Source organism: Carassius auratus, chromosome 32 (assembly GCF_003368295.1).
Source record: "Carassius auratus strain Wakin chromosome 32, ASM336829v1, whole genome shotgun sequence".
NCBI lineage: Eukaryota > Metazoa > Chordata > Actinopteri > Cypriniformes > Cyprinidae > Carassius > Carassius auratus.
This window is the reverse complement of record NC_039274.1, coordinates 27,579,632-27,592,723: the sequence shown is the minus strand read 5'-3', so window position 1 is coordinate 27,592,723 and position 13,092 is coordinate 27,579,632. Positions and strand designations below refer to the sequence as shown.

General features: G+C 37.7%; 1 protein-coding gene across 1 annotated transcript in view; it reads right to left on the bottom strand.

Moving 5' to 3' along the window:
* Positions 1-12,720, bottom strand: part of LOC113051989 (insulin-like growth factor 1 receptor) — an 82,598-nt gene extending 69,878 nt beyond the window's left edge. The window contains exons 1-2 of the mRNA XM_026216204.1: positions 11,657-12,720; positions 7,338-7,898 (exon numbers count right to left, since the gene is read on the bottom strand). Of these exons, the coding sequence (XP_026071989.1) occupies positions 7,338-7,898; positions 11,657-11,738 (643 nt within the window). The 5' untranslated portion in view covers positions 11,739-12,720. The remainder of the gene's footprint in view (positions 1-7,337; positions 7,899-11,656) is intronic.
* Between the last annotated feature and the right edge of the window lie 372 nt (positions 12,721-13,092).

Here is a 13,092-nt window from a genome sequence, read left to right as displayed (position 1 = left end):
ACTATCATGCAGCGATTCTACAGAACTCAACAGTCATCCAACTTAAGGCTATTCAAATCTAAAACAAACTGTTATCATCACACAAAGTTTAACAAACGTGACCTTGATAACGGGAAGACATTCAACACGATACTGTCAAAGGCAGACTGTGTCTTTGACTGTGACTCCAGCATTGAGCCGCTCTGGCGGAGACACAATACTCCGGTGAAAGAGTTATACTGTCCGCCGAGGTTAATGAAGTATGTGGGAGAGGAAGAACACAAAGAGGAAGTCACACTATTGTGCTGCCTGGCCAGGCAGAAACCCAGCCTTTACATATGGGCAGATAAATGGACGTTAATTCAAACGAGGCCCCCACTCTCAGGCCGGCCGTTTTGAGAGAGTCCTCCAAGCATTTGTCGGGGCCTGAATGTTTCTGGCCGTGGAGTGGGGCGGATGAGATCACTCAGAGGCAGCTCATTAAGTGATGAGTGCTTTTCTTCCTGCGGGGCACCGCAGCTCGCTCTTCGGCTAGATAACACAGACTGCGCACCTAACTTAATCAGCCAGATTGGTAGTAGTTAAATGTCTACATTTTAAATCAAAACAAACTTGTATGCCTTAGGTTCTTTACACTGGCCATTTGTCAGAAAGCACTGCTAAACATGTTAGTTTTTTATGTAGTGTTTGCTAAGGGCAAGAGTCACTTTTAGTGCTACTTATAGTGTCAGAGATTTATACAAATCTATTGGTTCCAAAAAAAACTTAAACTTATTTTTTTTACATGATTTCTCTTTCTCTCGCTCTCTCTCTCTCTCTCTCTATATATATATATATATATATATATATATATATATATATATGTATATATATATATATATATATATATATATATATATATATATATATATATATATATATATATATATAGAGAGAGAGAGAGAGAGAGAGAGAGAGAGAGAGAGAGAGTAATTAGGGCTGTGCAATTAAAAAAAAAATCTTCGATTTCTTTGATCAATTTTGCGATTTAGATTTTAATCACAATTTTTTATTTCATATGTGTGCGTGTATATATATATTTATATTAGGGGTGTAACGATACGCGTATTCGTATTGAACCGTTCGGTACGAGGCTTTCGGTACGGTACGCGGTACGCTTTATGTACCGAACGGTCCGTTGGACTAATTAATTATATTTGGAAAATAAATAAAAAATTGTGAAATATAATGATATTCATTCATCAAGGTACCCCAATAACCCAAACGACGTAACAGGCAACGCCCCTGACACCCCCGAAGAAGAAAAAAAAAACACCAACTTATATATGTTTATGTTAGGCTACTCAGTCAGGCGCTCGCTCACTCAGTACGCGCTGAAGGCTCGTTGCAAAATGGCCAATGCGTTTAACAGACCAGAAATAGAAGATCCTCCAATAACCAACAGGTCTGGTGTATGGGTGCACTTTACCAATCGATCGGGGCATCCAAACAAACACGGAAATCAAAATGGACTAGAACTGTACTGTGTCGGAATTTCCTGAGCAGTACGATACAATTAACAGGCCTGCACGTTATTAGATGGAAGAACTGTTATAAATAGAACGTATGCACGGGCAGTTTTGAAAACTCCACCTACTTTGCTCTTGGCATAGTGCAGCGCAAATCGCTTTGTATCTGAAGGGCAACGCTGAGCCCAGGGTCCAGCGCAGCGCATACCGCATCCTGTGTGAAAGACCCTTTAGCCATTTTGCAACGAGCCTTCAGCACGTCCTGAGTAAGTGAGCGCCTTACTCTGTAGTGGAAAACGCAGGTTTTAAGAAGATGCGTAATTGAGCCCCGTTACAATATTCCTTCACGAGCCCATTTCAGCCAGACCGTAATTCCTGCTTTGTTCCAAAAAACATAAGCCCTATAGAGAACCAATTGAGTAAAAACACACTCAATATAAAGAGTTATAGAGTTCCATATAAAAAGTTACTTCTTTGTATTTGTTCATAACTACTACAACAATATAACATTTTCATTTTTTTTTTATAAGGAGCTGTTTTTGTTTCATACAGTATGCTGCTAAGAAAACACCATAGAAGATGGGTAAAGAATAGCTCCATGAGTTCAATGTAAAAATTAAAAAAAAAAATACTTTGTTAGTTTTAATAATTAAAACATTTTTAAAAAATCAAGGAAATTTATCCGCCAATTTTTTCTTTTTGCTGTATCTAAAACGTACCGAACCGTACCGAACCGAACCGTGACACCAGTGAATCGTATCGAACAGAACCGTGAATTTTGTGAACCGTTACACCCCTAATATAATATATATATATACACACACACACACAAAGTTTTACATTTTCAATATATATTTATCTTAACAGATAAATTTTTTTACAGCAAATAATTCCTTAGATTTCTACTGAACAATAACTTGAAACTCTACAGTTCTATATATTCAACAGTTTTAATAAAAAAAATAATGACACTGGTGCAAAACTTTACCCACTTCATTTTAAACCTCTCAGAAGACCTTAGCATCTGCATAACAACTACCTATCACCCCAACTTAGCATTGTGACAGTGAGTTCTGCAGAATTTGTTATTTTATTTTAAAGATATAGGAGAAAACATATCACAATTTAATATGCAAACCAGCACTTTATGGCTTGGATGCTATTAGCGCAGACTTTTTGACTTAACGTTTGCATGATAAAGAAAAAAGGGAAAACCAATAACGCACCAAATTAAAAACTGCCTAATGCCTTGTGGTATTCAGAGCAAGGAAGAAATCTCCAAACCTGAGTCATAAGACATTGTAATCTATTTGGTTAAAGCGCTTGACATTTCAGTGACATTTTCGCTTGGTCTCCACCCAATGGTGGTCAGCAGAGAGATGAAAGAAAGCATTCACCTGTCACCTGTGAAAGACCACTCCAAAATCTCTCTACTTCATCAAATCCTGCAGCAGACGTCCAAATTTAATTCTACCACTGTCCCAAAGCACAACATGGCAAACCAGACCTTATTTGCAACTTCAAAAGGACACAAAAGACACATTCCAGAGCTGCCATTCTGGTCTGGACATTTTTTCCACAAATGGTTCATACGATCGTATCTAACTTTTAACCTGTAAAACAATCAAACCAGCTTTACAACCCTCTTAGCTTGTAAATGCACTTACAACATACAGCAGGTAGAGATCCAAAACTTAAGGATTATTTAGATATGCTTTATTTTTGATGTCTTTTATCTGATCCAGCTAATTTTGCACTGCAAAAGCAAACACCTAATCAAAACGCATCATCACTGACGCATCTGTTACTGCGATAAATATCCAATACGTGTGACATTTACAGCATTGAGGTCAGTGATATGATCAAACTGTAGCTAACAAGGTATAGAAAAGGTCATGTTTGGTTTAGCTGGTTCCTGCTAAGTAATCACATGTTTGTGAAGAGCTTTGCATTGACATCTTTTCCCGGATCTCTTCCTGATGAGTACCTTTTAAAGTCTATTCAATCATTATGTATTCACCTTCATGCCATTCAAAAGCTGTAAAACTTACCTTTTTTGTGGAAAACAAAAGGAAACTCTCAAGACTGTGACCAAGTTTTCTGAAGCCAATTTTGTAGGAAACAGACTACAATTTATTTTGATAATCAATCACAGTAAACAATTCACAAAGTCAGCCAATTGAATCTTTTCTGAACCAATTATATAGAATACTTTTTATATGGTGAAATGTAATAATTGTGACTGTTTGAGTTTTATATATATTCTGATGATGAACCTGAATATATTATAGCTATATGGTTTGTAGGTATTTGTATGAAAAACAGTAGTCTAAATACATTTAGTAAAAATTGTGGACAAATGGTCCGTGTGGCACAGCTCAAATGAGTAGCGCTGTTTTGTGCTTTTGGTACATAAACATTGTATCGAACATTTATCTAACTCTCTATAGTTTTATAGAGGAAAATTATATCAGTTCATCACCCAGCCCTAGCTTTTTCCTATTTTAATATATATATTTTTTTAAATGATACCTGTAATGCAAAGCAGAATTTTCAGGAAATATTAATCAATTGACACGATGGTGTCGATGTTTAAATCATTTAAAATGAAATTTAAGTGTGCTCACCCAATTTTTGTTTGTAAGAAAAAATTAGATTAGATTTCATATCGCAATATATATAGCAGAAAAATAAAATATCGCAATGCCATTTTTTTCCAATATCGTGCAGCCCTACTAGTACCTGTAAATATTAAGCCGGAATTTACTGCTCATTAGAGAACCTGCTTTACTAACAAAATGCGCAGACAATCGCATTTGAATAATCGTGCAGCAACCATTTATGAATTACCAGATCTGCTACATACTCAACAACTCAACTGAACTCTTAAGTAGTCTATCTGATGTGGGCTCTTTCCTGTGTGCAGACATTTGCAGTAAGCTCTATCTACTCTAAATGTAGCTGAAATGCAAAGTACAAGGCTGGTGAACAACAAGTCCTGACTGGGTAATTAAAGAGCTGAGAAGAAAAAAGGCAAGGCAGACTGACTGGAAACCACTACCAGCCCTTGAAGAAACATCTGTGTTGAAGGAAAACAAGGTAATTATATGGAAAGAGGGAGGAACTGCTAAAGTATTTTCCCTTTAGAGAGAGGCGCTTTGTCTGCCACTGCAGCATCCTTCTGTCCAAAAAGACCACAATAGTGGAAGACCACAACTAGACCTCTCAATACACACGTTCTGCACGTATTTCACATTCATACAAGCTTTCGGGATCATTTATTTACCTCGTTTTACTCATCTTGGTGAAAAATTTTACATCTCTTTAACAAAATTACTTGTTTGTTTTTGTTTTTTTTATCCGGTTCACTATTGTTGACAGGATCTCAACATTTCAACACATCCGGACATAAACTTTCCTGTAGACGAGGCCATTATCTTCAAAGTCTAGCGCAATCCCCCTGCAACGACCAGACTCCATTTTTCATTGTGAACTTGAGGCAAAGGAAAAACCAAACATACACAAACACGCCCTACAGCAAACTTGCTTTTTCTTCTTTACTGTAATGCATGATATGCCAAGATATGAAGCCTACAGACAGAGAATGAATGCTGGATGACCCTGCTCTACTTAACCGACAACAACTAGAGAAAAGATTTGTGATGACAGATGCCTGGATTTAAGGATATCACTGACAGACAGACAAATATGCAATTCAAAAGAAACTGGTGAAGATATGCACTATTTGATTTGTGCACAAAACATATTCTACATAAAAACAGGTATTGAGGTATTGAGAAATGCAGAAATTCAGAACTTAAAGGGGGGGTGAAATGCTATTTCATGCATACTGAGTTTTTTACACTGTTAAAGAGTTGGATTCCCATGCTAAACATGGACAAAGTTTCAAAAATTAAGTTGTACGTTTGAAGGAGTATTTTTATTCCAAAAAACCTCTTCCGGTTTGTCACAAGTTTCGGAAAGTTTTTTTTCCGAGTATGGCTCTGTGTGACGTTAAATGGAGCGGAATTTCCTTATATGGGTCCTCAGGCACTTCTGCCGGAAGAGGACGCGCTCCTGTATAGCAGAGCACTGAGAGGCTGAGCACAGACTCACTGATCAGAGCGAGAGCGTCGCGAAAAGTCACAAAAGAAGTGTGTTTTTGGTTGCCAGGGCAAGACAACCCTGCACAGATTACCAAAAGAGAAACAGCATTAAGGGACCAGTGGATGGAGTTTATTTTTACAGAGCATCAACGGAGTTGTGCAAGTGTTTTTGTTTGTTCCCTGCATTTCGAAGATGCTTGTTTTACAAACAAGGCCCAGTTTGACGCCGGATTTGCACATAGTTTATTTCTTAAGGATAATGCAGTCCCAACGAAAAAGGGTCACGATCGTGTGTTGGAACCGCATGCGGTGAGTAAAACTACTTCAAATATCTCTGTGTTGTTAACTTAGCTATCGGCACGTAAGCACATCAAGTAAACAACATGCGATGTTGTCATCAAACTGCACTTACCACATGTACAGCTTAAAAAAAAAAAAAAAAAAAAAAAGGACGACATAAAGTGGAACTTAGTCATTTTCCAAAACCGCTAAGCAAATATATACAGTTTCAATACATACCACATAGAGACGCCTTTGCTGATGCTGCTCTTGTTAAATTTCAGCCTCTGGACCTGTGTCACAGCTTCCAAACGCTCTCAACGCAAAAGCCTACTGGCGCTCGTGATTCTTTAGCTCCGCCCACACGTCACTCCTCTAGGCGTTCGTGTTTTTCCGGGAAAAATCGGTACAGACTATCTTTCTCTCATAAATATAATAAAAATAAAGACTTCTTGGAGTTATGAAGGATGCAGTACTACTCTATAGGTACTCAAGATTAACAGGATATTGAGTGAAAACGAGCATTTCACCCCCCTTTAACATAAGTTGCATTCTCAGGATTACCACAAGAGGTGCCATAGAGACCATTAGTGATTTCACATAGAGAAGCTGTTACTACACAGAGCCATTGTTAACTGAGAAGATGCGCAAATAAATGCTGAAAACGAACGTGGATTTGCACATCTTCTCAGTTAACAACGGCTCTGTGTAGTAACAGCGGCTCGATGTGAATCACGCACCTGATGGAATTTACCGCTGACTAGAGAACCGGCTTTACTTACGAGATGTGCATAACGATCGGCCGATCGTGATCGGAGCACCCCTAGTTGTTTTTACAACAAAACTCAATGATTCAATGCTTCACGAAACTTGGGCAAACAGCATCGCATAGCTTTAAGGTTGGAACTATAGTCTCAACCTATGGTAAGAAGCATATTTTCTTGTCTTTACAACATGGATGTAAATATTGGATAGCAAAAATAGCAAAGTATCCACCACCTGGTAAGTTCATTAATGACAGTTCGAAATCATTGAAACAATGTGGCTTGAACGATAGAAGTTATTACAGTTTTGGGAAACTAGCTAGCTCTCCATAAATGCATCCAACTATGGTAATTAATCGGTGAGTTATGTAGTTGTATGGGAAACGCACCTCAGACAACACTTTGAAAAGATCCACAAATCATCTCAAATCGTTTTAATAGTCTAAATAGCAAACACACACACACACACACACAAACAAGATCAGATGTTTGGAAAACCAGGTCCAAATTGCAGTTGAGACCTGAAAGGTCCAAAATTCACCCACTTTTTCCTCGCAAACCAACCTACTCTTGATGTCCTCACTACAGCATCCAACATTAACGCATCAGATTTTGACAACACTGTCTGAAAAAGTGATCTCAACAACTCCAAAACCTGGCAAACAAACCAAGCAAACACTAAAAGACACCCAATAACTCACCTTTCTGGCAATGGTTGGAGGTCCAGCATCTGTAGTTGTCGTTGTCGTTGAAGTTTGTCTTGATGCACAGAGGGTTGTCCTCCATGATTCCCGGGCAAACATCTCCACACTCCTTGGACTGCTTATTTCCAGCAATGAAATTGTTAAATTCAGCATGCATAATGAGAGACCAGTCCACAGAATCCAGGTAGCAGAGCTCAGGATTCTTCTCGATTCGTATCGCACCCCGCGTGATGTTCCGCAGGTTGTAAAGGCCGATGTCCTTTAGGCTGGTTAACTCAAATATAACCAGGGCGTAGTTGTAGAACAAGTTACGGCCCCGGATCACGGCGAGATTTGGAAAGAGGGTGCTGAGGCTGTCCAGCCCAGATACACGGAAGAGGAGAAGGTAATCCGTAATCATGGTCAGTTTGGGGAAACTGAGGGTGCGGAAGACCTCCTGGTTATTATTGTTTTTGCTTCCAATGAGAAGGATCTGCAGGTATCCCTCAACCACTGTACAGTTCTCCAGCCGCTTGAAATTACTGATGTCATTGCCAATGTCAATGCCTGGACCACAGACTGGAAGGAAGAAAAGAGAAATCACCAGATGATAATCAAACGCAGATTGTAATATTCGACAGTCACAGGCAGCAAAAAAGATTGACCTTGAAAATTTGAATGAATAGTTTTGATTCATGGAAACGTAACAATCTTGAGATAAAAATAAACTGTAGGTGACTCTTTTCTGTTATGAATCTTAGTATTTAATATTTAATTTCAGTTTAATTTCATGTCAGACTGTACAAGTTTCCCTCATATATGCATCAAATTAGTTGTACTTGTGTCTTTTTACTCATCTATGTGTCTTTCCAAACCTGTATGCTGTATGGCTTTCATTCCACAGTGGAACACATTAGAAGATATTTTGAATGTCTCAGTGTGTCATACAATGAAATTCAGTGGGGTCCAATGTTGTTTGTGTTCAAAAGACGATATTTTCAGTGTCTCGTGCATAACATTTTTGGACCATATAACAAAATGCAATGGGTTTCAATGTGGTTTGGACCCCTACATTCTTCAAAATTATTTAGGAAAAACATGAATGTGGGTTTGAACAACTTGACAAGTATACTAAAACAAAACACAAATCCAATTATTTAGACGAATAAAATGAACACGTTGACCATTTACTGACTGTCAACCCAAGCAGACACATAAAAAGTCTCAACCAGCCGCAGTTTTTTTTTCTGCCAGTGACACAGTGCCACGAAATCTTTTATAAGGCAGATTATTGTATTTTTATGACAGGTATCCTGAGACGGCCATCTCTGCTTTCACTTCCCACCCATTAGGTTGTTTATTTCTCACAGCGCGATTTGCCCACAAGCTAATCACAAAGAAAGATCCTTAAACATTTAGGCCGATCTGAAAAATGAATCCCGGATAATTACAAAGCTCTTGAATTATAGATCCTAAATGAAACTTTAAAAGATAGCATTATTTAAAAGTTTATAACCCTTTTAATCTTAGAAAACACTCTCAGAGGGAAAAGCCTTGCTCCTTCCTCTTGATGGTAATCTTTTCTTTTAAAGCAACTGATTTTAACAAATATGCATTGGTGCGTTAAATCCATTATGCTAGAGTAGAATAGAATTAAACAATGACAAAAACATGCATCTTTCACCGCCCTGCAGACAGACAACACAGAGCCTGTCTGTGGACTCTTAACATTTTCACACTGCTGAGTAAACATTGCTATCTTTATTGCTTTGATGGCACTCCAAATCTCATGTTTACATTTGATAACCCAATTCCAGCCTGCCATTGCGAACTCTCGTAGGTAGCAGAGTGGAGGTATTTCAAAATTAGGTCATAACTGATGTCATTGTTTAGAAATAAAGCAGAAAAAAAAACCAAGCTAGTCAACCCTAACACTTCAGATTCTACCAAACAAAAAAAACAAAACAAAAAAACAGATTGCAACAGAAAGCTTTCTCATGAAAACGGAACCACAAAACAAGACAACCTCATATTTCACTGTGATGGTTGCCTCAACTCATCATTTCAATGTTGAAATCAAATGTTTGCAAGCATCTTGAATGCATAAAAAATATAAAAATACATCTCTATTGTTTAAATTCTTATGTTAAAAATGTGTTTTAACGCACTTGAAAAACTATTTAAATTCAAATATTAAACTTTAAAAAAATATCAGGTGAATTTAAAATATTAATTACAAATTTGGCTTTATAAAAAAATATTACTGGGGTTTCTTCATATTTATCTTTCTAAAGCGTAAGCATTTTATGAATATTTTTTTACTTTGGAAACAATTTGGCTAATACATTTTCATAAGGACCACTTTTGGGTCTTTTGTAAAATCCCTTTGACTAAAAAGGTTTTTTTCTGGCATAATCTTCCAAAAAGTGACAATTTTTAGAACCAAAATAACATCACAAACATTAATACTAACGATTCATTTGATGAATTATGTGATGTATTGGAACTCTAAAGCATTCCATGCTGTTAGATAAAATTACATATTTCTATTAAAATGTAATTTTAAACCGACAAGAGAATGTAAGCTAACACTCAAAAATAATCACTCTATAATGATAATACACACAAACACTCAAACTGCTTTAAATCAACCAAAAGAGGCAGATCAACAAATAAGCCAGTGATCTTAAGATAAGTCAACCAGTTAACCCGAGTCACATTTATACCCCACTGGGAATCTTTAACCATCCTATGCTAAGAGAGATAGGTTATACTTAGGATTTCCATTGAGAGCCTCCTCGGCCTCGCTGCCCTGCAACCGCTGGGGTTAACAGTAAAACCCAATTACACAGACTTCACAAACTCCTCACTCTTCCAATCAACAGAACCCAGTCTGTTTTGCTAGAGGGGGTGTTTTTACATGTTCTATTTTAAAAACACACATTTTTCCTCTCTCTGTTGATGAATCAGGGGGTCTTATTTGCAGTTTACTTGGAAACATGGAGATTTTGTGGTGGCCAAACATGAAGGAAAGCAAAAATTGCCTTTTTTTTTCTCTTTTTGAGAACTTACCGGGTTATTGATTTTAAAGAGGCAGAATAAAATAAACACTGAATATCTTACATGTTTTTTCACATATGCATGGGCCAGTTTTGGGAATGTTAAAGAACACAGGGCAGTTTTGCATAGAAAAACAAAAGGCAAATTGCATTGCCCATGTGGGCTGAACTAATATTAATTAGAACTCATTGCATGCCGTGGTTAATATTCCAAAGAATCCATGCAAACCTAACACAGCACCAACAACATGCGACACAACAACAAGTACAAGTAAAGTAAACAAGCATGGCCCGTCGTACCGTGCATGTCAGTGAAATTCCAACATGTGTTGTCATCACAGCGTCCCAACATATCCTACTAACCTAACAGCGACCGGCCCGCCCCTGATAGCCATCTCGCTTACTGTAATCACACTTATCAATACGATCTGTCAGTTAACCAAAAGAAAACAAATAATAACCTTTCCAGCCTTCAGTTTCAAAGTGAAACAGATTTAACAAATCTATGATGGACTCTACTTTAAATTAGAGCTGTGAGGCTACTGAAGACTAATTCTCTGGTCTCAAGGAATGAGTCTAAACCAGAACCTAAAAATACACTTGAGTTTTAAACTCTCATGTCCAGTGAGCACTTTGTGTGAACTAATAATGATTAATGTTTCAAGGACCAGCAGACAGGTTTGAAAAGAGATAAACAACACTAATGTTTTAAATATCTAGTCTAGCCTTTTAAAAATCCCATTGGTTTGTAACTTAAAATAACTAGATTCTGTCACCAAAATCCCCCATGCTGCTAATATGGTGGGAACTCAAATTAAATTCAATATATCTGCTAGATGTGTACCTACAGGTGCACATAATATGGCACTTGTGTACAACCAGACTAGATACCAAAAGTAGTATTATTCAAAAGATACAGTGGTAAAATACCTATGAAATTACTATTAGAAATGGCAGCGTTTGCATGACCAAACTTGACTTTGTTGTGTTCTTTGGCTTTGCATAGCCTAAACACTCAACAGACACTCCTGTTACACAATGTGTGTGTGTTGTCGTTTCCTTTCTTTTAAGAAATCTATAAAGGGAATGAAAGCATGAAAAGCGTGCAATTAAAAGATAAGTAAAAACAGTTGGTCTGGACATTGAGCCAGTTTACTTTCCACACGATCGCAAATGAAAGATTAAAACTACTCTGAAAGAAAAAATGAAAGTGAAGGTTTCTTAAACCAGCAACACTTCTGATAATCCAAAAGTATCCATATCATTAGAATAACTTACTTTCTCCATGACAAAGTGTAGAGAGGACCAGGACCAGACCACAAAGCAAGGTCCAATATCGCCTCTGTCTGCTAGACCTCATTCCTGTACAAAAAAACAAGGCAGGCAAAAATAAAGTAATTAAAAGTGTAACAAAACAGGGGAGAAAGCTCAACCCTTCAAAAAAAATGGATGATGATGCTTGACTCTTGAAGTCTTCTCAGCTCAAAAATATCATCAAAGTTGGTTATGGAGGGGGTAAAAAACAAAAGATAGATACACAGCAGCAGGAAATAATCAAACAAAGCCAATCCCGTCCATCTTCATTGTGTTTTTGCTGGGATAAATGACCCTCCAGACACCCCAGCGAGATTCTCCAGCAGCCCCAGCCCGCTCTGACCTCACCATGAGGCGGATTCACACGCACTGAACCTCGCGCTGCTTAAACGTGTTTCAAATTATTTTTAGCAGGGTTTCCTCGTCGATATATGTGAAAATAACCCAGAAAAACACGTAACTGCTAAATAATCTGCAGTTCCGTGCTCCATGTCGTGGGGAAATCTTGAAAAACACGTTGTTGTAGGGCTCCTCGCAGGCTGGTTTTAGCTGAAACCCGCTTAGATCTGCTGGCTAAAACAATCTGGACAAGTGAGCCTATGTGTGCGTGATCTCCATCAGCAGCAAGAAGCCTAGCACTTCTCATCCAGCGTCCTTAAAGGCCTAAAAAGCGATGGAGAATCTCAAAAAGATGCCAAATAATTTCCGTCCAGGCTTTAAAATGGTCTCTCTCTGCCTCCCACCATCTTCAGTCTGAGATTACAGAGACCTTGATTTTTCCCTTCGAGACGCGGCCAATGGTGGACTCAGATGATGTGTGAAGGATCGGATCTGCGTTAATTTAGGAGATGTGAAGGATGTGGAGCAGATCATGTAGTCTCTCTCCGTTGAATTGACGCTGTAAACAAGGCTCGATCTCGCTCACACACATAGTAGTCTAACGTTACGTTGGTATGAGGGGAAAAACCGAACTGGATTCCACACACACGGGGGGGAAATAGGGATTGGGATCTGATTTTGGTGGTTGCCAGGACTGGTGAAAACACTTGAGTGCTGCTGGCTGTGTCTCAGTAGGACATGTAGAGCTTCATAACAGCGCGCGACACTCTTGTCAAGTGAAATATTTATTCACGCTATTTATTATTTATTGCAATTATAGTCACATTCGGCTTCGAAACTTTTATTTTTTTTTCACTAAGAAGTTTCTAGCTAAAATTTCACAAATAATTAGCCTACAAAGAAATGGCAGATATCACATTGGATTAAATAAAGAATTTTGACAATTTTCAAAAACTATTATCTTGTAATTTAATAATCATTGTTTTATTTACAACTGTGAAAAATATTTTTTAAGCATACGACCAATTAAATAAAATAAAATAAAAATTACAATCACAATT